The 24,483-nt window shown below is 42.5% G+C and overlaps 1 protein-coding gene across 1 annotated transcript in view; it reads right to left on the reverse strand.

The window, feature by feature from the left end:
- Nucleotides 1–24,483, reverse strand: part of CACNB4 (calcium voltage-gated channel auxiliary subunit beta 4) — a 229,277-nt gene that overhangs the window by 24,662 nt on the left and 180,132 nt on the right. Inside the window, exons 9-11 of the mRNA XM_054972236.1 lie at nucleotides 20,546–20,604; nucleotides 2,942–3,051; nucleotides 1,484–1,635 (exon numbers count right to left, since the gene is read on the reverse strand). Coding sequence (XP_054828211.1) covers nucleotides 1,484–1,635; nucleotides 2,942–3,051; nucleotides 20,546–20,604 — 321 coding nt within the window. The remainder of the gene's footprint in view (nucleotides 1–1,483; nucleotides 1,636–2,941; nucleotides 3,052–20,545; nucleotides 20,605–24,483) is intronic.

The following is a 24,483-nucleotide window of genomic DNA, read 5'->3' on the forward strand; positions in this document are numbered from 1 at the left end:
GATATGTTTGGTTCTCAGTTATAATTAGGGATTTATGAATAGCGTAACAGTTATTCACTATTAAGTATAGGATTCTGCAAGACTAGAATTTTAATCTGGTATCATGCCATCTTGCAAACAGCATGCTAATGTGGAAGTCAGGGAACAACTGCTAATCTTTAGGAAAATTCTTAGGGGCTGGATCCAGCCAAATTTCTCACCGAATTTCTCTCATTTCCCTTCCTCACTACAGCCCCAATCCCACATGACTTTTGTTGATGCACATCCCATGAGCCTCCACCATAGCCTTGTTTGTTGGCAGTCAAAGAGGACATCCTCTTTGAATAGACCAAAAACAAACATCGGTTCAGGGATGGTTTATATCTATGGAACAAGTGGATTGTATTTGAGAATGCTGGGGGTTCATGCCAGCCAAATATTCTGCAAAATGATTTTTAAAAATGTGTGAATGCTGTTAGAGCTTTGTAATTTAGATTACGTGATTTTGCAGGAAAAAACTGATCTGCATCAAACCATCAGTAACAGTGGCGGCAGCTTATAATGTATACAACAATGTTCCTGAAGCTTCAAAATGCCTCAAGTATATTATCCCAATAATCTAATCAACGATATTCTAGGGTGGGGCTTTATGATTATCTCTATATTATGGATTTTGGATTACAACAAAGATAATGGAGAACCAGCCAGAGCTACAGTTTACAGTTTTACAAAGCCAGAGAAACCTCTAGGTTGGTAGGAAAAGAATCTGATTAAAAACTAGGGGATAAAAGAAAACTCCAAATGTGCTACATCTGCACATGCACAGATATTACATAATCATCCACATACTTTGGGCAGCTGTAGCACTAGCAACCCAATATGATGCATAAAAACATGGTGGCGATGGCCGTCTGTGGCAGGTACGGAAAAGCAGCCAAAGTCAGCCCTGGTTCATCTCCCTGTGCTGCCTTTTTCTCGCTTCTGCCCGTGCTGCACCAGAGGGAGTGAAGAGGTGAGTGGGCAGGCAGGATTGGGGAGAGAAGACCAATTAAGTGAGAAGGTAAATAGGAGCAAGAGTGGCTGGACGAGGGTGAAGGAAGGAAAAGACAACATGAATGAAGGAGATTGGGAAGGATGGAAAGCAGAGGCAGGACACACACATTTCTCATCAGCCATAGATGATGTGGAATTCACACTTCTTCTGGTAGTGGGTAGGTCTTTCTTGCACTGATAATGATAGCTGTGCACAAATTACAGCAGAACAGAAGGGCAATTGAGATATTTTGGTGTGCCCTCTGGGAAGTGTCCCAAGATATGCCTTTATGCACGTGATCAGAAATATACTCATGATGTAGCACACTTTTAATTTAAAAGGGGAGTTGTTTGTTCAAGGAAATCAATATTAAAGACAGAATTTGCCCAACTGAGAAGAAAAACATTCAGTGTGAAAGATATAATATTTTAAAAATCAGCAATAAATATACCACAAACAGATAAATATTACCTTTGGAGATGACACTTTAACATGAACAATAATCGGAGCTAAGGATGTCTTAATAAGTTGCGCTGGGTGATTGATTGTATCTGCATCTAGAACAACCAGTTGTAAGGACCGTGCCAATTCAAAAATTCGTTCTATCTCACTCTGCACTTCAGCTGCAAAATGAAAATGGCATCATATTGCAAAGCAAGTAAAAATAATTACATTGCTATATAGTAAACCTTCCACAAATGCACTATAAATTTCCCCTTTGTCTTGAAATCTTATGCTCATAATTATAATAAACTACATATTTAGAGAAAATAAAATGTTTTGAATGCTAATACTAGAGACTTGACAACATATCCTTAATCCATATGGATACAGCCACACACAGAACTTTAAATGGCTTTTTTATTGTGCTTGCAAATTACGACTTCTAGAAAAAAGACTGATAGTGAATATAAGACAATCACAGAAGAGAGAAAGACATTTTTGTGCTAGAACAACACTTGCCAATGGATGACAAAGATGACACAATGACACAAGCAAAGGAAACACACAAAGGTGGTGGAGGATCAGGCCCAGGGGTCAGTTCACACTTTATGAAGTCCTTGTGTTCCCCACGAGGCTATCACTTTTCCTGCCAATCAGATGTGCACCTGGAGATCTATGCTCAGAATTTTAATTCCCAGGTGCATGGAGGCCATAGCACCTGGAGAGAGAGAGAGAGGTGAGCCCCACCTCCAGCACCTTTTTCCCAATCTGAAATATCCAAAGGGAACTACGATTTGCTCCATTTGGGGAAACTTACATAAACTTATGGCTACACGCTAATCTCGCCAGTCATAGTGGTTCCCCATGGCTGTTTCAAGTTGGAAAAATGGTATAGGGGGGAAGGCTTAAGTCCCCTCTCCCAAGACATCACACTACTGATATGAATTGAATCCATGCATGTCTGGGAATTGTTCGAAGCATAGAACTCCCAGACCACATCTGTAAACCAGCCAAGTGGGGAACGCAAGGACATGTGCAAACTGGCCATCACTCTGCCTAGACCAGTGACCCAAATGACAAGCATTTCCAGCAAAGAGCTCCATGTATCACAGATACAGCCTTCCCTTATTTCCTGCTGTCCTATGCTTCATCTCTGGCAACACAAAATTGCACTAAGCATGAATGTGGAGATCCATCTGAAACATGTTTGTTAGTGTTAATAAAAGCACAAGCTTGCAGAACACAGCATCTTCCAGAAGTCCTCACAGAAGTCACACTGAATTATTCATTGGAGAACAGAACAATACAAGACAACATGAAACACAAGCAGATTTATTTACAAGAGATACTGAAGGAGAAAGCAAAGGTACAGAAAAGTTGAGATCTTGAGACAAGAATCTCATGCATTTGGTATAAAAAGTGGCACACTCAGACACCTCAAAAACAGTGCAGCATGTGCTAGAAAGTGATGCACTGATATCTTACCTAAACTGGACCTGGTGTTCGACCGCTCAATTATTGCTCTCTTGCTTGGATTATTGAGAACAGACCTCTTCGCAAGAGAAATGTCAGCTGTCACTCTAGTTATTGATATCCTACAAACACAGGACAGAACACAAAACTTGTCAATATTTTTGCACAGAACACTGTGTCATTTGCAACACTGTGCATTCAGAAGGAAGTATATCCATCAGAGACTGTTTGCAGTTTATCAACAAGTTAAGCAAAATAAACACACTGAATAATGCCAACTACCCTCTATTGCAACTTTTACAAAAAACAAATTGGGAAACACAAAATCAATAATCAAATCAACCTACTTTTAAAACTGATAGGTATATATGTGCTTCTTAACAGCATGGCAGCACAGTCTTCCATAGAAATAAAGAAATTATATATATATATATATATATATTATATGTATGTATATGTATATTAAAAAGCATCTTCATAACAGCAGTTAAATGCTTTACCTACACATGGAAGTCAAGGAGCAAAAATTCTCATTTATCCAAATGAAAGTTCAAATTAGACCACTATACAATGTTAATACAAAACAGGGAAGAAGCGCCTTTTTATTCAATATTTGTATCAGCATATGACTGAGACGATTTCATTGGGACTAACATTCATGTTGCTTCCACACTAGCTATTCAACTTGGAATAACAATTTTTTCACCAGTTTTGATGAAGAATTTAGATGAAAAATTTAGGTAACATTCTCAGCAATCTGTTGCATTCCAATTATCCTTTCAGATCAGATTTGTGCTTTTTTAAACACACACACACAACTGCAGCACTACCCATCCCACTTTGGATGGGGCAAGTGATACTAAGGTGTTATGACCTTTACTTTCTTTTGAGTAGATTTTTCTTTTAATCTTTCCCTTAACACCCTCTGGGTAGTTTGCTGCCACCAGGAATATTATGTTCCAATATATTTTATTTAAGTTTTCCTTTTGGTAACGTTCCTAAGCATCAGGCTCCTTCGTGGTTCTATGTGGCCCTGAGGATAGGAATGGGATAAAGCAATGACAGCTACTCTGGGATATAACAAAACAAAATAAACGTTTATTTAGTCAAGAAGCGTATCGGTTTCATAAATGTAGTTCTCGGTTCTTAAAGTTACTTCATTTAAGCTCATTCATACAGATCTCTTCTAAGGCTTCACACACAGTTAGGCTCTTTATCTAACTCAATATTTCTCTCACAGAAATGCTTAAACTCCTCAGGCAGCACACAGCTAGCCTCTCTTTCTCTGACTCTCATTCACAGAAATATTAAACCTGCTCAGGCAGCACACAGCTGGCCTCTCTTTCCCTGACTGAGTGTCCTTTCACAAACATGCTCAGTTCAGGTTTCATACAGGTTATATTTCTCTCATAAATACTTCAACATACTCAGGCAGCACACAGCTAGCCTGCTTTCTTCTGACTGAAACCTTTCTCTCTGCCCTGTCAGACTCAAACTGCATTCACTCCGCCCACACTCTCAGTCATCAACCAATCGTATCACTCACTCTTCCCTCTCTTTCACCTCCCCCTCCCACTCTTCACCTATCTCACACCAAGCATTTAAAGACACATGCACACATTTACTTGAAATCATTACACAAGGTTTCTCAGGACAACTGCCTTCTTTCATGTTCCTTCTTTCTTTCGGCTTAATTATTTCCAGTTCTCTCATAGCCAGCCACAGTCCTTGTGAACTAATGATGAAATATCATTTCTTTTTACCTAGAGCTAAGGGAGGAGACATCTTTAAGAATGCTTTTCTCTTAACATAAACTGTTCTTTTAAAATTATCATGATTTCATTTTTTTAAAACCCAAACAACAAACCCTTGCTACAAGAAAAGCAGTACTTAAAAGTCTGCTGAAATCATAGATGAGTGAACTCAATTGCTGCAAGTGGACAGGAACTAATTAAAGTGTAAAACGAACACAAGGAAAATACCAGAAGTGTGGACTATAGACTGAATATGACTTTCTTTTGAGTAAACATATAGTGGAATCTTATGAAAAGCCTCTGCTATATTTTTATGAGGAATACTACAAATGAGGGACAAAGAAAGTATCATAGAAAAGGGAAAATCGTATTTCTTGTTGGCCCAGGAACTTACTGAATACTGATGATGGCCCTTGATATTTCTTGTTTATTGTGGCTGCCAGCTTTGACGTCTTTCACAATTTATAGGCCTTTTAACCCTCAGATACATTTTGTAGCCACTTTCTTCATTAATTGTGCAGTTCTTTTTAACCTAGTTTTAATGATGCTACTTATTGATTATGTGTTTTTTCTAGTGTATTTTATGGTATTATCTATATATGGATTCTGTTTAAAGATGATCTATTTACTGCTTATTTCATTCAGTGGTATGAACAACCTCAGAATTTTTTAACTTGAGATTTGCAATATACACATTTGTTTGGATTCCACCTATATTTCCATGGGCAAGGAAGGTGATTTTTGCTGAGCCCCCCTCCCTTGGGAGATCTCTGTCCCCCCAAGCTATTCCTTGGGGTCTCTCATCTCCCAAGATCAGCATTTCAGGGGGGCTTTGGTCTGCTGAGGGAGGTGCACTCCCTTGCACCTAAAGAAATCTAGATAGGATCCAACTTATAGTTGTATTTACGTACTTAAGCCAATGTTCCCCTGCCTCATGATATGTCAATTATTATCAAACTCTGTGTTATACAGAATTCCACTATTCTTCACAGAGGAAAATATGTGGATGTTTACCAGAGTATCCGGGCCCTCAACCTGGCAGAACGCCTACTGCTATGCACTGGAGTCTAGACACCTTATAAAAGAGACTGAAAACTATGTTGAGTGTCTGAGCTCCAGACACTACCATAGAAGGAGACAGTCGAGGAACACTTATAATGTGCCAGAGAAGCCCCAGGAGCCCGAATCACCTCTCTTACCCTGGGATACAGCCCTCCCTTCTGACTCAGCTGTAGACCATGTACTCTAGTCTCCACCTAGAGCTAGAGTTGCCAACCCCAGTGTGGGACACTTCTGGAGATTTGAGTGTGGAGCCTTGAGAGGAGAGAGAACTCGGTGGGTATGTAATTCCTTACAGTTTACCCTCCGAAGTGGCCATTTTCTCCAGGAGAACTGATCTCTGTTGTCTAGAGACCACTAGTAAATCTGGGGGGATAGCAACCCTGCTCAGAGTCCACTACAGCACTTGAGGTCTCTTCTCATCTAACCCCCAAGCCTCAAAAAGCCTTGAACCTCCCCAACCTGTCAGCGTACTTGCCATCATAACCACCAGGCACAACACCTTTAAGAGCCAGTAGTCTATTCCTGGAAGGGTGGGGCTTGCATATCTACCTCCTTGCAGCAGTACTTAAAGCTTTCATTCACCTGCAAATTTTGCTAGAACAACATCTGTGATACAGTACTGTGGGTTCTAGCTACCTGGCTCCCAAGCCTTGGCCTTAAGCAGGACACCTACTCTGTAGGGAAGAAAAATTCCTATGATGAACTATCTCAATTTTGTGCTGAGCTGATGCTTGTTGGTTATGAAGCTCTCCCGTACCTTTCATGCAGGATACAAAAATATACTTCACAAAAGGTTTATTCATAGCAACCCTTGACTTGTCATTGACAGTTGCCATGGTTTCCTAAAGGAAAACAATGACATCTCATTATCACAGTCATATGCTGTACTGAAAGACAGCTGACAGCAGCAGCAACTGAACACCTGCTCTATGTTCCCCACTTAGTATAAATGTTTGTTTTGGAAGCCATGAAATAAGCTGCAAGGAAATAAGATTATTTAGGACTTCAAGAGAATGAAGAATAAGGGTACCAATGAAAACTAACACCTCTATAGACACACAGCTCCACAAGACAGCCCATTTCCCTTCAGAAACTGTTAAGCCAACCCATTTTCTATATATAATGATCATATCTTAAGGGCTTGTTTCTGCCACCTTTGCTGTGACCTCAGAAAGACTGAAAGACTTTGAAATATTTATGCACACATATTCAGCTATAAGTCTCTTTCCTACTCAGCAAAGAACTAACAAAGTTTCTTGAAATGTAAGCATTTCTGAATAGCAACCCTCAGTCCCAGATATCCCATCTTCACAAGTCCATATAGTAGTTTCAACTAATGATATTTCTATTATATGTGAAATTTTGGCCTAAAAGTGCCTGCTGTCCCAACAAAAGATCCACAAAAAGAACAGAGTGATACAATCAGGTGCCCAGCTGATGCCTTCAAGTGGGACGTGACTACGGAAGGAATTCACAAAAAGCTCATCAGGACCTATTATGGTCACAAGGAATATCAATCAAGTCCAGTAGCACCTTAAAGACCAACTAGATTTCCAGGGTATGAACTTTCAAGAGTCAAAGCTGTCTTCATCAGATACAAGGAGTGGAAGTCACCAGCCTTTGAGACAAATTAGTACAAGAAATCAAGAGCAATTTGACTTCTCGGCTACAAGTGGAGTCAACAAGTGGAGTCTTGACAGCCCCTGCTGTTTTTGAAACAATGGTGCTAAACTGTTTTCAAACATTCCTCTTAAATAACATTTTTTATTACTAGATGAAGCTGGGATATTTCCGACACAAGAGAGGTCTGAGCTCTAAACACTGAGGAGGGGTATGCAGTAGCAGGTGTCGAGGGCATGTTGTTGGCATTTTGTGAAGAAAACTAGCTCATCTAAGTTTGTATTTCTAGTTCAAGTGAAATCTTCCCTACTTGAACTATAACATCTCAACATTATGGCTTGGATCCCACCTAGAATTCCTGTGATTTTCATGAATTTACCCTTCCTGTGGGAAACCACTCATCTCCCTTGCAACTATTCTTCCAGAAATGATACTAGAAGGGACATTTTGGGCTGCCATGGAAGGGGGCCAATCAACAAAAAATGTTCCCCTGCTTGTGTTAAGTTGCTGTAGTATAGTGGTTAAGTGGCTGGGCTGTCAGTTTAATTCCTCTACTGCCAGGAGCACGGCAGCCAGCCTTGGTTAAGCCATTCTTCTCAGTCCCAGCTCCCCAGCTGTTCTTTGGGGTAATAATAACACTATGTCCACTGCTCTGAGCAGACATTATCTGTCTAGACGAGTAGTATATAAGCACACTTGTTATTACTGCTATTATTATTATTATTATTAATTCTGGACAGGATCCAAGCCTATACACACACACATCCATGCAAGGAGCAATTCTGCCTCTCACTGGAGCCTGTATGTAACCAAAAAGAAAGACCGTATTCTATGGCAAAATGTACTTTTCCCCATAACAACAACATTTGATTTATATACCGCCCTTCAGGACAACTTAATATCCACTTAGAGCAGTTTACAAATTATGTTATTATTAACCCCACAACAAAACATCCTGTGAGGTGGATGGGGCTGAGAGAGCTCCCAGAAGCTGTGACTGACCCAAGGTCACCCAGCTGGCTTCAAGTGGAGGAGTAGGGAATCAAACCTGGTTCTCCAGATTAGAGTCCCGTGCTCTTATCCACCACACCAAACTGGCAACAATGGGTTGCAACAATTATCAGCAAACAGCAGACTTCCTTCCCAAAGAAAAAGAAGCTGTAAGGTTCCTAAATGTAAGAAGACATAACAAGAAAACAGGGTAGCACTTACCTGTAACTGTTGTTCACCAAGTCTCTTCTGTGCAGGCACATATGGGACTGTGCATGTGCAGACCAACTGCGGTGAAAGGCTTCCCAGCTTTAGAGCCATATATGGGGGCGCCTCTCCCTCTCCATGTATGCATAGCAATTTCCTGCTCAACCGCGTGTGCTTAGAGGGGAGGTGCCCCACCTTTTCCCTCAGTTCTGATCTATTGGAGTCCTATGACAATTGGCAGAACTCTCAGCAGGGCAGGAGGGAGGGAATGTGTGTTTGCACAGAAGAGACTCAAAACAAGTAAGTGCAACTCAGTTTTCATCGCTGTCTCTTCCTGTGCAGTCCCACATGGGAAAATAGTGAGCTGCTTACTGTGGAGGTGGGTCAATCTATCAATTGAAATAATGAATGCAGGACCACTGCCCCCACAGCTGATTCAAGGCTGCTATTGGTATTCACTGAATAGTGCTTCATGAAGGTGTCCACTGAAGATCACATTGCTGCATGGCAAATCTCTCTCAGAGGAACACTTTGTAGGAAAGCCGCTGAGTAAGCTTGAGTTCTGGTCAAATGTGCCTTGCCCATCATTGGGCATGTAATGTTGGCTTGCTTATATGATAGCTTTACAGCAGCCACTCTCCATTTAGAGAGCAACTGGGCAGACAGCAGGTGCCCTTTACAAGGGCCAGCATAACCGATAAACAATCCCTTTGTTCTGTGGAAGCTTTTTGTTCTAAGTAAAACAAGAAACCTCTACAGACATCAATCTCATGCAGAGTCCTTTCGGATTCCAAGGAGGGGTCAGGGGAAAATACAAGTAAGGTGATGGTTTGAGATAGGTGCAATTTTGACACTATCTTGGGTAAGAACTCAAGGTTAGTGTGTAGCACTACCTTCCATGGGAAAAATTGGGTGAATGGGGGTCCACTCTAAATGCTGTCAGCTCCCCAACCCTTCTGGCAGACGTAATTGCCACTAGGAAGCTCACCTTCCATGATAATAACAACATTCGATTTATATACCACCCTTCAGGACAACTTAACACCCACTCAGAGCAGATTACAAAGTGTGTTATTATTGGTTGTTGTGGATTTTCCGGGCTATATAGCCGTCGTCTTGGCATTGTAGTTCCTGACGCTTTGCCAGCAGCTGTGACTGGTATTTTCAGAGGTGTAGCACGAAAAGACATTTATTATTATAATAAAGACATTATTATTATCCTCACAGCAATCACCCTGTGAGGTGGGTGGGGCTGAGAGAGCTCTGGAAGTGCTGTGACTGACCCAAGGTCACCCAGCTGGCTTCAAGAGGAGGAATGGGGACTCAAACCTGGTTCTACAGATTAAAGTCCTGCCGCTCTTAACCACTACACCAAGGCATGGAGCAAGACTCCATTGGTTTGAATGGTTCGAGCACAAGTCTGGCTAGTACTGAAGATAAACTCCATTGTGGTACTGTGTTGGACCTTGGAGGAAACGTATGAATGAGCCCTTTCAGAAACTGCTTAGATGTGTAATAAGACAAAATCGTCTTGCCATCAATTGATTCATGGAATGCGGACATGGCCACTAGATGGACTTTAATGGAAGAGACTGACAACCCTTCCTTGGCTAGAGATAAGAGGTACACAAAAATCAGTGCTGATGAGCATGAGAAAGGTGATTCGCCTTTCTCTTGTATCTTGGAGGGCAACTTTGCTGTTTAAGGCCACAAGCCATATGGGTGGGGCTCTTTCTTGCATTAAGGATTATATCTCATACCTCAGGGAAGAAAAAGCAGTTTCCAGGTATAACAGCCAAGCTGTGAGATTCAGAACAAAAAGCAAGGAAGCAACCCCCAAATAGAACCCAATGCCAAAGGAGAGAGAAAACTCTCACTGAGAGAACAAAAAACAATTACCACATATATAAATATTTATAAAGTGCTCTAGTGCCAAAGTACTAATAAATATCATAGTTATAACAATAAGTACACAATCTAAGCAGACCAATAAATTATGTCTATATACAGTAAACAATATATATGAAGCAACCAAACAATGCAAAATATCATTCAAAACACATCAAAGACACAAAGTCACAGTCCATAGGATACCCTTAATGCAGTCTTTGTCTTTACTTCTTGCAGGTGTGGCAAGACGAAGAAGGGAACTTCATCCATCTCAGGTAAGTATGTGAAGCTTGTTAACCTCTTGGATGTGTTTTCTCCATAGGTGGAACCAACATGCCAGGGAACAACCCCAATGATATTTATTAGCACTTTGGCACTAAAGCACTTGATAAATATTTATGTATGTAGTAACTGATTTTTGTTCCTTCAGTGAGAGTTTTTCTCTCTCCTTTGGCTTTAAGCTGTGAGTGTCAGCTTGGTCACATAATGATGGAAGATCTGCCCCCTGTAGAGGAGGACTGGCGTGGGTGGGGGGAGATGACCGTATCTGCCCTGTGCCATAGCTAGGAGGGTTGGGTGCCATTCTTGGTTAGGCCAGAAGGAAGCAACAAGTATGCAGTGAGTCCTGTACTGTTTGACCCTGCAAAGCACTCCAGGTGTAAGTGGGGTGGGTGGGGAGGCACAGAATAGATCTCCAGTCCAAGGTACTTGGAAGGCATCCCCAAGTGAGTTTGGGTCACACCCCTAGGGAGCGAAATGTTTCAGCTTTGGTGTTGACAGCTGTGGCCAACAGGTCTATACTGCGGAACCCCCACTGTTGAAAAATTGGTAGGAAATATTTTACAGATAGGGACCATGTGCTAGAACTCTGCTGAGCATATCTGCCCTGCAGTTCTCTGTGCCCCAAATATGGATAGCCTGTAAGGACACATTGCTGCGGATTGCCCACTCCCAAAGTTTCACAACTTCTTTGCAGAGTTAGAGGGAAGCTGTGTCCCCTTGCTTGTTTGGGTAGTGGAGGGCAGTTATATTGTCTGAGAGCACCTGCACCCTCCTGTTTTGAACAATACTTGCAAAGGAAGCAAAGGAGTGACAAATGGCCTGTAACTCTAGGACATTAATGTGCAAACAAGATTCTGAAGGTGACCATACCCTTTGTGCTGAACTGTTTCCGCAGAGGGAACCCCATCCCTGGAGAGATGCATCAGTCGTTACTGTGATCTCAAGTGGGTGTTTCCCAAATGGACTGCCCCTAAACAAGTTGGAGGGTTATAGATCTAGGAATGGAGAACCTTCACTCCTGTGCATGGGTAATGGGGTTGAATCTACAGATGAACCAATTTTGAAATAGCCTCATATCCAAATGCGTAAAAGGAACTACAGCAGCAATCGAGGTCATTAGGCCTATTTGTATCATTAGTGCCATTTGGAAACACACCCTAATGAAGAGTTGTGCAATAATTCGTACAGATTTGGCTCTTTTCTCAGGAAGGCAGGCTTTGCCTGTGGAGGAGTTGAGTCTGGCACAGCACCGCACTCAAAACATATATACTTTCTATGGCTAGAGTGAATGGATATATAATAATAATAATAACATTCAATTTATATATCACCTTTCAAGAAAACTTAACACCCACTCAGAGTGGTTTACAAAGTATGTTATTATTACCCTCACAACAATCACCCTGTGAGGTGGGTGAAGCTGAGAGAGCTCTGAAAAGCTGTGACTGACTCAAGGTCGCCCAGCTGGCTTCAAGCGGCGGAGTGGGGAATCAAATCTGGTTCTCCAGATTAGAGTCTTGCTGCTCTTAACCACCACACCAAACTGGAAATAGGAACCTTTGAGATCCGACAGAACAAACCGAACGTTTAATTCTAACAACTGTAAAACTTTGGGTAATGTTAACATTTTAAATTTTTCAACTTTCAGAAACGTATTCAATTTGTGTGGGTCCAGGATGGGACAGATTTGCCCATCTTTTTTATTGACTAGAAAGTATCTGGAGTAAAACCCACACATGGAGTGTTCCTCAGGTACCCTTTCAATAGCCCCTTTGGCAAGCAACTTGTCTGTGGCCTATTGTAGTTCTATAGGACTATCTGCAATTGTTTTTGGTAAGGAAAGATGGGGGTGGTAGTTCAAAAAGCCTGTACCCCCAATCTAACAATGACCCAGGAGTCATTGGTAATGTCCTCCCTCAGTGGATAGAATGAACTCAATCTATTATGGAATGGGAAGTGGCTTGGTGGGTTGGTCAGTAAGAATAACAATTTTGGGCCTTGCTGTGAAGGCTTTTGGCAATAGTGATTGAGGCTGCTTTGGACATGGTTTAGAGGAAGACTTCCCACTGGGGAAGTGAGGATTAGGATGATTTCTGGAGAGTGGCTATTGGTAAGGTGAGCACCTTAAAGGGCTGAACTGGTGCTGGTGCTGCTGACTTTGGTATCGATTAACAGGAGGCTTGTTGACATTTGTTGCTTGGCTAGCTTGATGGCCTTGCCCTGAAGGACCTTGGTGAGGGCTTGGTATTCCTCTGGGAGGTGTTGGAGATAGGTAGACAAATGCTCCCACAGGAAAAGTTTGTATGATCTCATGATCGCTTGATTATTGGTGATCTGGCAGAGGAGTAGTTTCCTACTCAGAGCCCTTCTCTGGCAGCTGAGGCTTACTGTGATCCATAGTGGTACTGTGCCTTTTCCTTCCTCTTCAGCCACCAGTAAAGACAGGGGTGGGTGAAAAGGAAACTGCAGTCCTGTTGCTTTCATTTGTACAAATGTTCAGTTAATCTTGGATGCGATGGGAACTGAAGCAGGCTTGTCCCATATACCTCTGGCTATGTTCAGTAAGTCTTCAACAGCAGGGAAGGCTATGGATGCAGGGATGTCTGAATACAGAGCCTAGAGAACTTTGCTCTTTGGCTTTGGAGTCAAGGTTGAGATATCTAGTTCTAGTGCCCTGGCCATTTGGGACATCATCAACTTGTTGAAGATGTGATAATCCTCCACGCGTAAGGAGAGAGTCAAATGCCCCACTGACTCCTCAGGCAAGGGATTGGAAGCCAATTCAGTATGGTCAGAGTATGATCATCTCCTCCTCTTCTGAATCTGAAAAAGTGTCAGCACGATGCTGGAACTGAGAGAACGGGAGCATTGTTGGGGCCAACGGCATGGATGGATGCAGAAGGCATGGCTGGGACCAGCGGCATGGTTGGAACCGGAGCAGCGATGGGGTTGCAGATGCCATGGACTGGAGAAAGATAAGCAAGTCCTGCCATAAGACCATCTGAGTGGCAGACGGTGCTGTGCTTGGTGGCCACAGAACCAGGACGGAAGGGGCTGGTTGAGAGGGGCAGGCAGCAGTTATTGCCTGGGGCTGAGCACTTGGAAAGCTGGAGATGACTGAAGTGGGGGGAGGAACTGAGATCAGATCTGTAATTTCATCAGGTAGAGGAAGGGCTCCTCCTCTTCACGGAGTGAGGGCATAGGCAGCAGGGAGGGTGTGTGAGGGATTTCAGTAGTTTCCTCCTCTGGACCTGATGGTGTTGCACCCAAGGTCAGTGCTGAGGTGCAGAGGCAACTCTTCTTTTGGCTTGATGAAGATGAGGATGAAGCCAATCGCTTCAGATGCTTGGTCTTTTCTTTGTGTTCTGATGAGGAGCAACTGAGGTAGGCTGGAACTGGGGACCGGTTTTGTGGTCCATCCAGAATCTGAACCATCCATGCAGGGAAGTGGGATTTCACAACACCAGATTTACTGGTCGAGACCAAGGGGTTCTTGGAATCAGATTGAGACTTGTGTGGCGTGGATGACTTTGCCACTGGGATATCCAAACCAGCTAAGACCTTCTTCCAAAGAGTGACTTTGAGCCTTGAGGCTCTATTGATTCTGGTCTTGGGTGTGCATAATTCATTGCTCATCAGTGTGAGGCATCTTTGTCACGCACTGCAAGCATTTTTTGAAAAAAGATTTCTGAGACATGTCTTCTATCCGAGGTGAATGGAATGCCAGCAGAAGAACCTTTCCCAATGGCAGCAAAAAGAGAAATGTGGGAAAGGGTGGGGCACCTTTCCTTTTAAGTGCATGCAATTGGGGGGGGGGAGGAATAGCTGCACATGTGTGGAGAGGGGGAAGCACCCTTTTATAGGGCTCTAAAGCTTGAATGCCTTTCACCATGTCTGGCCTGTGCATGTGCAGTTCCATGTGGGACTGCACAGGAAGAGATGAAGATGAACTACTACTATTATGCTCGGCCATCATTCTTGCACAGCAGGAGGCAAGTTATAATTAACAACAGTGCATGCAGAACTAAAATTTGACATTATATAATATATATAATAGTGACACTATATAACTTCAGTGTAAGAACTACTGAAATTCTGAACATTTGTCAGGAACTCAGTTTAAAATCTTGCAACACAGTATATATTTTTCTTTCCTTGTGCGTTTCATGCAACAGTAAAAAAAAACCCCTTGGATCCTATATTCCATAAGCACCAATATCTTTATTTGATCTTTATGACTGCCTGAAATCTTTTAATTCTATCAGATGATGAGTTAATAGAAATGATAAGATTGGGCTCTCCATCTCAGGGATGATACACAAGCCTACTATTTTAGGAATATTTAATATCTATTGAGGGGATACACTACCACTGGTCTTCCACAGTGTTCTGATGTTTTACAAAATTTAAAAAAATTCCCCTAGTCTTTGTTTTTATATTACTGGAGAAAAATTGAGAAGCAAAGATGTATGGGATTGTGAGATTAGTTTACCACTAAACAGATGAAAATATGGAGCTTCTTTATGCTACAATAGACTATCTAACAAAGTGTTTTCTATTGGCAGCCAGGAGGCCAGGTCTCCTACTTTGTTTGGAGACCTCCTATCATCCACCAGCTCTCCTGGATGCTCGTCAGCTGGGTAGTGGGGGGGGGGGGGATCCTGGAGAAATCAGGGGGAGGGGAATAAACACTGCTAGTGTTTATACTGCATAGTCTCACTTCTAACACAACCTGGAAGTGATGTCATTGTGTTGGATGATACTGTAGCATTCACCCAGACAGTATGGCTAAACCATAGAGTTTTGGGAAAATGGTAGAGCATCACCTCCTCTTCGATGATGTCACTTCTAGGTTGTGTTGGAAGTGATATCACTGCTTTGCTAGTGACGTTATGATATTGCTGGCCACCACTCCCCCCCCCCACACACAAAGGAAGTCTCTCACTGGCACTAGTTTTCCAGGGTCAGTGACAGTATAGTAGTTATGTGGTTGAATTAGCAACAGGGAAACCGAAGTTCAAAATCCTGCTCAACAACAAAGCTTGTTAGGTGACCTTGAACTAGTCATTTCCCCTCAGTCTAAGATACTTCACAGGGCTGTTTTGAGAGTAAAACAGAACAGAGGAAAATATGAATGTCACTCTGAATTCCTTAGAAGGGTGGGATAAAAATGGTACTAGATAAATAAGAGTAGATATAATCTCAAGTACAGAGAGGTCTTTCCTGGCCATCTTATCTGAGGTCTTTTTTGGGGAGGGGGCGGAAATGCAGAGGGTTGGACCTGGAACTTTCTGTATGTGAAGTATGTGTCCTTTCCCTTCCAAACCAGAAGGGCATTGTTGGTTGATAATGGTAAGATACAGACTTTCCTATCAAACAATATGTTATAAACAAACATTGTGGAAGCATTAAAAGAAGAGATATTTTTATTGTCTTGGTGAATCCAAAGTAGGCTTAATGTTACTCTTCCAGATCTCGGGGTGGGGGGGAGGGCGGGGGGAACAGAAATACTTAAATTCAGAATAAGATGTGCCCTTCCTAAAATGCTTCAACCTTATAAACTGAGCACACTTTAAGAAATTAAAAGACATCTGTCCTTTAAGAAAGGGGAAAAATCCATTTCATATTTGTTTGAATAACTGTATACTTTTTAAAAAGCAAGCTGAGGTCACATCTTACTTTCTGGACACTCTTTTTTCCAAGCTGTAGTTTTATTTCTCACTACTGAGCACAAATCGGCTGCCTTCAGCAGTATATTCTGCACACCGTTTAAATTTTCTCTATTCCAGATAGGTACTCAAGTGCCAGGTTGCAATCAGATTTATTTTCAGTTTTACATTCAGTTTTATAAACGTGTTAAACTGGGTTAATCCAACAAATAGCAATTTGGGAACCAAGTACAGCAATATTATGATTTGAAGGAGTCTTGTTTTCAACCTTGATTTTTTAAAAGGGGAGGTGGTGGTTCTTTTTCATTTTTATTTTGGTAAACAGATCAATCAATCAACTCAAGGCTTCCACAAATGAAGTGAGTTCATGGAGGCAATATTTACCACTTTCGGCAAACAATTCCTACACTACTGCATTAAGAAGCTGATGCTGAGAGTTAGGGGATCTTCCAGAATAATATGCCATGTGCCATGGAGTGGGGAGGAGCTTTGGGAAGGAGGAGTAATTGGCTAACCTTCCCTCATTCGTGTGAGAGTAGCATAAACTCTATGAACACAGCAGTCTCTTGAACTGAAGAGGATAATTTCAGCCACTGGGAGAGTTAGTGAAGATGGACACCAAGTTCTAGCGACCTACATTTCTGAAGCCCTGACAGAACAGATTCTGTGCAGTGATGGATTGCAGGGTCACCAGACAGCAGGATTACCAAGAGCCAACATTTCAACAAAAAGACTTACGTATTATTATATATTTTTTGCTTTGTACTCAAGCTTCTCTATTCCAGTGCTGGCCTCTATGTATTCCACCCACCTTCTTCCTGCATCCTCCACTTTTGTAGCTATACAGGAAATTTAACCTATTACTTGATACAGCACCTGAGCTTCTGGAGGTATTTTCCTATTAACTGGTGCATCATAGCAGCGAGCAGTCTCTATTTTAGTTTCAGATGGGAAGCCATGCTGGTCTACAGTAGAAGAACAAGAGCTGAGTCCAGTTGCACCTTAGAAACCAACTGATTTCCAGGGTATAAGCTTTTGAGAGTCAAAGCTTTCTTCTGACAAAGGGAGATTTGATTCTCAAAAGCACATACCTTGGAAATCTAGTTGGTCTCTAAGGTGCAATCGGACTCGAGCCTGTATTTTGAAGCTGAATAAATACACAGACTGTCAATTGACAGCTTTTCTTGGAGAAAAATAAGTACGTTTGATCTATTACCCAGGGAGGGAAGGCTCCAGGTCAGAGCATCTGCTTTAAAAGCAGAAGGTCCTGAATTCAATCCCAGAGTCTCCTATTAAAGGATTCGGTAGCAGTAGACAGGAAAGACCTCTACCATAGACCATGGAGAGCCACTGCCAGGCAATCCTGACCTTGACAGACCAATGGTCTGATTCAGAGCCAAACCACACTAGACGAGTTACACGAGGCAATATGAGTGTCTAGAATCAAGTCTGCTCCTACCTGCCCGTCTCCATTTTACCCTGGGTGAACACGTGTCCTGTAGCCCTAGTTCGTGCGCGTGTTGGGGAACTGGTGTAGTTATGGTTGTGAATGTCCATGGTCATAATCAGCAAGTTGACATTGCAGAGCATCAATTTTGAGCGGCTTCTGCTTCCCTCTCCCCTCTTTTTGCCCTTAGATCCAGCTTACACTCAAACTGTTTTGCTTTTAATACAGCATGTTTTAAATTGTCCTGTTTTCTTATTGATGCTGCCGCCTCCCTACTCCTCCTTCCTGCACTCTCCCCGGCCCCCATCTTCATCATTGTCCTCTCCATGCAGCATCTTTGGTCAGGATAAAGAGGAGGTGGGAAGAAAGACTGTGGCAACATGATTAAGCATCTGAGCAAAAGTTCAGAAACATACCAGATACACGAACCTGAAAAGGATGGGATGGGGGGAGTACTTGTTTTCCAGTTTGGCTCGGCAATAAAGAGCTAATTGGGTAAAATTTGGCCATTATTTCCAATGGGAAATGCAATATGGGGCTTTCCGGGGGTCTGGGGGGACATTTTAGGACCGAATTTTACCAAATTTGCTGGGGACCTCATTATAGCTGTTCTCTAAAGACTCCCAATGTTTCATGAAGATTGAGCTTTGGGGGGCCACTTTATGGTCCCTGAAAGAAGGTGCCCCCAGCCACCTCCAATCTCCATTATTCTCTGTAGCGAAAACTAGGGAAGCTGTCTTGGGGGCTGGGGTGGCATTTTGCAAGCAAAATTCTCCAAATTTGCAGGAGACCTACTCCTCACTGTCCTCTTGAACCCCAGGAAAGACATGATCAACGGGTTTCCCCAGTTGCTGTCATTTTCTCTCCACAATAGTAAAAAATGGAGTGGCTGATGGCGTCATCTTTGGAGGGGGGGCTAAAATGGCTCCTCAAGGTCCAATCTCCTTGAAACTTGGGGGGTCTTTAGAGGACAGTTAGCAGTAGGTCCCCTGAAAATGTTGTAGATTTATTTTACAAAATACCACCCCTATCCCTCTGGATAGTCTCTATAATTTTCCCCATAGATAATGGAGATCAGAGGTGGCTGGGGACAAACAGGCAGGAAAAAGTTGATTCTGGCTGACAGTGAGAAATGCTGCCTGGCTCCCGAAGTGGGGATTGCCCACCCCCCTTTGCACAGATGCCCCCCTTCCTGGTGGACACAGAAGAGGAACCTACTCGCAAAGATAACCAACAGGGTGAAAACACACCAGTAGGGAAAAATCAGTCAGTAAATGTATAAAAAATATTATAATGGAGTACCAACTCTCAAAATACAGTCAACACAATCAACAAAAATCAAAAGTGCAAAACCAGGTACACATTAACAATGAAACCATGTACCTCTGTGCATTATACACACAGTACTTAAAGTAGGAAGACGTCCAAGGGTAAGTCCCACAAGTCCATAATCCATGGGAATAATCAAATAAGTCAATGACACTGTGCTTTCCTTCTAGGTGGAGCTGTATCCAAAGGGCTGTGACAAGTGTAGCCCAAAACGTCCGATAGACAGTGCCGGTTGGATTCCGCTGTTTCATATATGCCATGTCATCAGGAGTGACGTATAACCACCATAGACATAAATCAAGCAAATATCTCGAGTCATATCATTTACAACGATCAATATCCAAGTAATCACAATGAGTCATGCATGTTGATTGTGTTCACTGTATTTTGAGAGTTGGTACTCCATTATAATATTTTTGATACATTTACCTACTGGTGTGTTTTCACCCTATTGGTTACCCCTTCCTGGTGGGCCAAGCTGCAAGATCTCAGCAGAGGTGTGGAACCCCCAATTTCAGCCCCCTCCATGAAACCCGATGGGTTTTTTTCCCCAATACATCCAATTGAGGAAACAAGTCCCCCTCTCAGAAAAGCTGCAGAGGAAGGTTTGAACATGTGCAAAGAGAAGGTGCAGCATGGCATACCATCTCTCATCTGGGCAGGACGGGGAAGAAATACGTGCCGATCCGAGCACGGGATCAAGTGCAATGTGGCTACAGGGTGTGAATGAACAGGGAAGCAACGGGGAAACTCATGACAGTGCATTCACATGTCATAAGCATGTAATTCATTTCATGAAGTTTGACTCTCAGTATAAGGTGGCTGCATATGTTCATGTGCATACCTCTGTTTTTCAATTTTGGTTTATTAAAGGTTCAAAACTCAATTCTGCTGTAATAACAATAATATATATACTGCTCTTCAGGACAACTTAACGCCTCACTCAGAGCAGTTTACAAAATGTGTTATTATTATCTTTACAACTTTCACCCTGTGAGGTGGGTGGGGCTGAGAGAGCTCTGAGAGAGCTGTGCCTGACCCAAGGTCAGTCGGTTGGCTTCAAGCAGAGGAGTGGGGAATCAAACCCAATTCTCCAGATTAGAGTCCTGCTGCTCTTAACCCTACACCAAAGTAGCTCTAGTAAGATTTCTGCAACTGTACTGAATGTTGTTACACAATTTTAAAGTAATTGGATATAGCTATATTTTAATGTCACGCAAATATATATATGTGCGCGCACACATAAACACACGCATACATTATTGGCTTAAAAAAGTGTACTGAAATACACATTTGAAGTCATTTTGAATTAAAGAAAAAAATATTTAACACACGGGGACATGAAAAAGAACCTTATTTTTCTCACCTCCCATCAAACCTGTGCTTCAAGAAGTCAAAGAGGGCTTTCTGCATCATGTCTGTCACCTTGTCAAGGATGAGGAAGATGGAGGAAAGAAGATTGACAAGAGAGAGAGAGAGAGAGAGAGAGAGAGAGAGAGAAGCCCAAAGTAAGAAAAAAAAGTGGAAAGTCAGGACATTGCCCTTTACACCGATAATAAATGTTTGAACTGCAATACCGCCCATAGGTTAGCTCTCCTTTAAACTCAAGACTGTCAAATCATTTCCAGATATATTGACACAATCAGACATTATGGCAAGTGCTTGCAGTTTTTCTGATTCATCCCAATATTTGCAAGTGGAAGACCATCCAAATGGTGTTTTCTCTGCTATCTTAATTTGTACAAGAAGAGGTTTAACAAAATACATTGGCAAACCATCCTTGCTATATATATTACATCTCCAAAGCTTGCTAGATAATGACATGAAGTTTAAGGGGCCTGAGGTAGGATTTCCAGCCCCCCCTTACCTCCAAAGTGGGGGATGGGGGTCATGTTGCAGGCCCTCTTATGTGCACATGCAGTTCAGAGGCCCAGATGTCATCCCTTCTGCTTTAAAAATGGAAGTGATGGGGTCTCAGCAGGGGCAAAAAAGGCCCTAAACACAGCATTTTCACTATGTTTGGCCCCGATTTGGCCCCCGCTGAGACCCTGTAGCTTTTGCCACGTGCTGCAGTGGATCCTGCCTGCCTCCCCCTCCTTTCCTCCCGCCAGCCAGGTGAGCAGGGCCAGGGGGCGAAAGATGGGGGCAGGGAATTCCTCACCCCCACTGCAGGGCTGGCATCCCTAGGTAGGTGGCAGGACTCAATCTGACTAGGACTTTTAACCCGTGGGGAAGGAAGAGGAGGGGAGATCAAGATATTAATGTAAATGAATTTTCTAAAAGTTCTATTAATTGTCACCATTAGATGGTAGCAGCAGAGTTTCACTCTTTTCACAAGATGTGTCCTTGCCTGAACAACCACAGAGAATCTGCTGTTCTTGCAGGCACTTGATTGGGCTACAGAAACATTGCTTTGGCAAATTCACGTTTTAATTTTTTGTCTGAATTACAATCATTTTAATATCTCTTTATTTATGACATGCTTTTTGTGGCTGTCTTTCCATCATCATTGCATACATGAGGCTTATCATTTTATCTTTATAGGCAACTCCTGCAAGAAATGTTAGGTGAAGAGGAACTTACACTAAGATCTCAGTACAACATTCTATTCACTAAACCTCACAGGTTGGATCCAACATTTCTCTTTTGCTAATGATGGAGCCTTCCCCTAATGCCAGAAGCATTTAGCATTCAACAAGACATACTCTGCACTCTGCACTAGCTGAATCTAGCTCCATCTTTAGTGGAACAAAAATGTTGCATGCAATCCATGGTTGTTGTTTTTTTAAAGAAGTATCCAAAAATGGGATACAATAATGGGATGCAACAATGATAATTTGAAACCAAATAAGCTCTGCATCTTTGACATAAAAGTATAATAAAACAATCAACATTAATACAGTACTACTTTTTTATTTCAGGAGGCAAAGCAGTTGAGCAATACCCATTGAAAAGATGCCAAGCAGTGAAATAGGACAGCCGGATTGGTTTGGTGGACTAGAGGGAGGAGGGCCAAGGGAATGAAATCAACTCCATACTTCAGCAGAGCTGCACTTGTAGAAGAAGGAAAAGAAATTTTATCCTCTTGTCCTTCTCTTCAGCCATCCAATCTATGCAGCTATTTCTCCGTATAGGTCCTGTGACTCTGGGAAGAGGTCCCCTAGGTATGAAAACAGGGAACAGGGGGGCATGTGATGGGGGTCTGATCGGGAGACTTACCTCCATGTCGCACTGAGAATGATGCCATTCCAGTGCAATGTGGAAGCCAGGGGCTGATTGGGGGCCGATTTTTACCCCATTGACCCCTGGTGCAATCCCGCACTTCCACATCATGCCGGGAATGATGTAATTCTCGGCACAATGCAAAAGTGTTCTAGAGAGTGTGGGAGCATGCTCTGGGGGGTTCTTGCCCCATTCCCATGCCCTTCTCCCCACCTGCCAGATGAAAGGTGGGGGGGGGAGGCTGAGAATGGGGGATCCCCTGCCACCACTGGAGGAATGGGATTCCTATCTGCGAATGATCTTTCCATGTATTGAAAAGGTCTGCAGGAAAGAAAGGAAGACAGGAAAACTCTGCATTCCGTGCACAGTGTGGTAGGATACATGTCAGATTCTGGACACCTTCATTTGAGGAGTCTCATTAGTTGGTCTCATGGGGGTTTAGAATCCCATGAAACCCAAGTCAGATTTTTCTCCTTTACATATTTCATATAGAGAAGAATAATTCAAGGAACAGCCTGTAATACATTTATTTAAAACGATATCAGGTAGATGGTTGTTGGGGGTTTTCCGGGCTGTATTGCCGTGGTCTTGGCATTGTAGTTCCTGACGTTTCGCCAGCAGCTGTGGCTGGCATCTTCAGAGGTGTAGCACCAAAAGACAGAGATCTCTCAGTGTCACAGTGTGGAAAAGATGTAGGTCATTTGTATCTACTCAGGAGGGGTGGGGTTGAGCTGAGTCATTCTGTAAGAGTTTCCCAGGGTGTGGAATGCCAATGGCGGGAGGCTTCACTGTATCCTGAGGCGGAACCGCCTCAGGATACAGTGAAGCCTCCCGCCATTGGCATTCCACACCCTGGGAAACTCTTACAGAATGACTCAGCTCAACCCCACCCCTCCTGAGTAGATACAAATGACCTACATCTTTTCCACACTGTGACACTGAGAGATCTCTGTCTTTTGGTGCTACACCTCTGAAGATGCCAGCCACAGCTGCTGGCGAAACGTCAGGAACTACAATGCCAAGACCACGGCAATACAGCCCGGAAAACCCCCAACAACCATCGTTCTCCGGCCGTGAAAGCCTTCGACAATACATCGATATCAGGTAGGTTTTTAAACTGAACAAGCTGTATCACACCATTAAAGTCAACAAAAGTTTGAAGGATATATTTTATCTCTAAGCACAACATTAACATTAATTGAAAAGCAGATAATGAAAACTTTGCTTATTGTCAGTTTATAAAACTACAAATACAATACCTCACAGTCATGGTCTTTGGTTTTTATCTCTGACCTCCTAGGGCCTATTTAGAAATATAAGCTTCATACATGAGAAACAGCCAATATTATAAATTACATATTATAATCTAACAGGCTAATCCTATCTACAGCTTTATCTCTACAGCACAAGAGAGAATGAGGAAACTGGATTAGGATTAATAGAAATGCTTTGGGATGTCTGTAGATGATAAACATGCAGTTGTATTTTATTTTCAGCATTACATATATACTAGTCTGTGCTCATGCTCAGCACCAGCACAATATCCCACCTTTAGATAATGGATATAAAGGAAAAGAGGAAGTCTTTGCTATGGGTGACAATCATGTTGCTGTTCAAAAACTTTGTTTAACAATGTTTAATAAAATTTAACAAACAGAACTGGGTGAACATTTGCAATGGAAGGGGGAGTACATAAATTACAAGAAAATATGATGGCTTGGATCCAGATTAGCATTTCCACAGGCACAAGAATTTCCATCCATCTCACCACCACCATCCCGCAGCAGTCCAAAATGTCCCTCAAAATCCTGTTCCTGGAGGACAGGGGATAGCCAAGAAACACAATGGGAAGTGGGGGCGCATTTCAGACTGCCACAGAAGAAGAGGGGGATAACTAAACTCTGCAGGTAAAAATCTTTGCATCCATGGAAATGTCAATCTGGATTCAAGTTTCTAAAAGGAAAAAAGGAGGTAGTGTATTTCCCCACCAATTATGATTTATTATAATGATTTTTCCCACAAATGCCTGGAGATTGCAAACTCCGTGCATAATTCTAATACTGCCAAGGAAAAAGTCATTTT

The sequence above is a fragment of the Eublepharis macularius genome, chromosome 2 (assembly GCF_028583425.1).
Source record: "Eublepharis macularius isolate TG4126 chromosome 2, MPM_Emac_v1.0, whole genome shotgun sequence".
Classification (NCBI taxonomy): domain Eukaryota; kingdom Metazoa; phylum Chordata; class Lepidosauria; order Squamata; family Eublepharidae; genus Eublepharis; species Eublepharis macularius.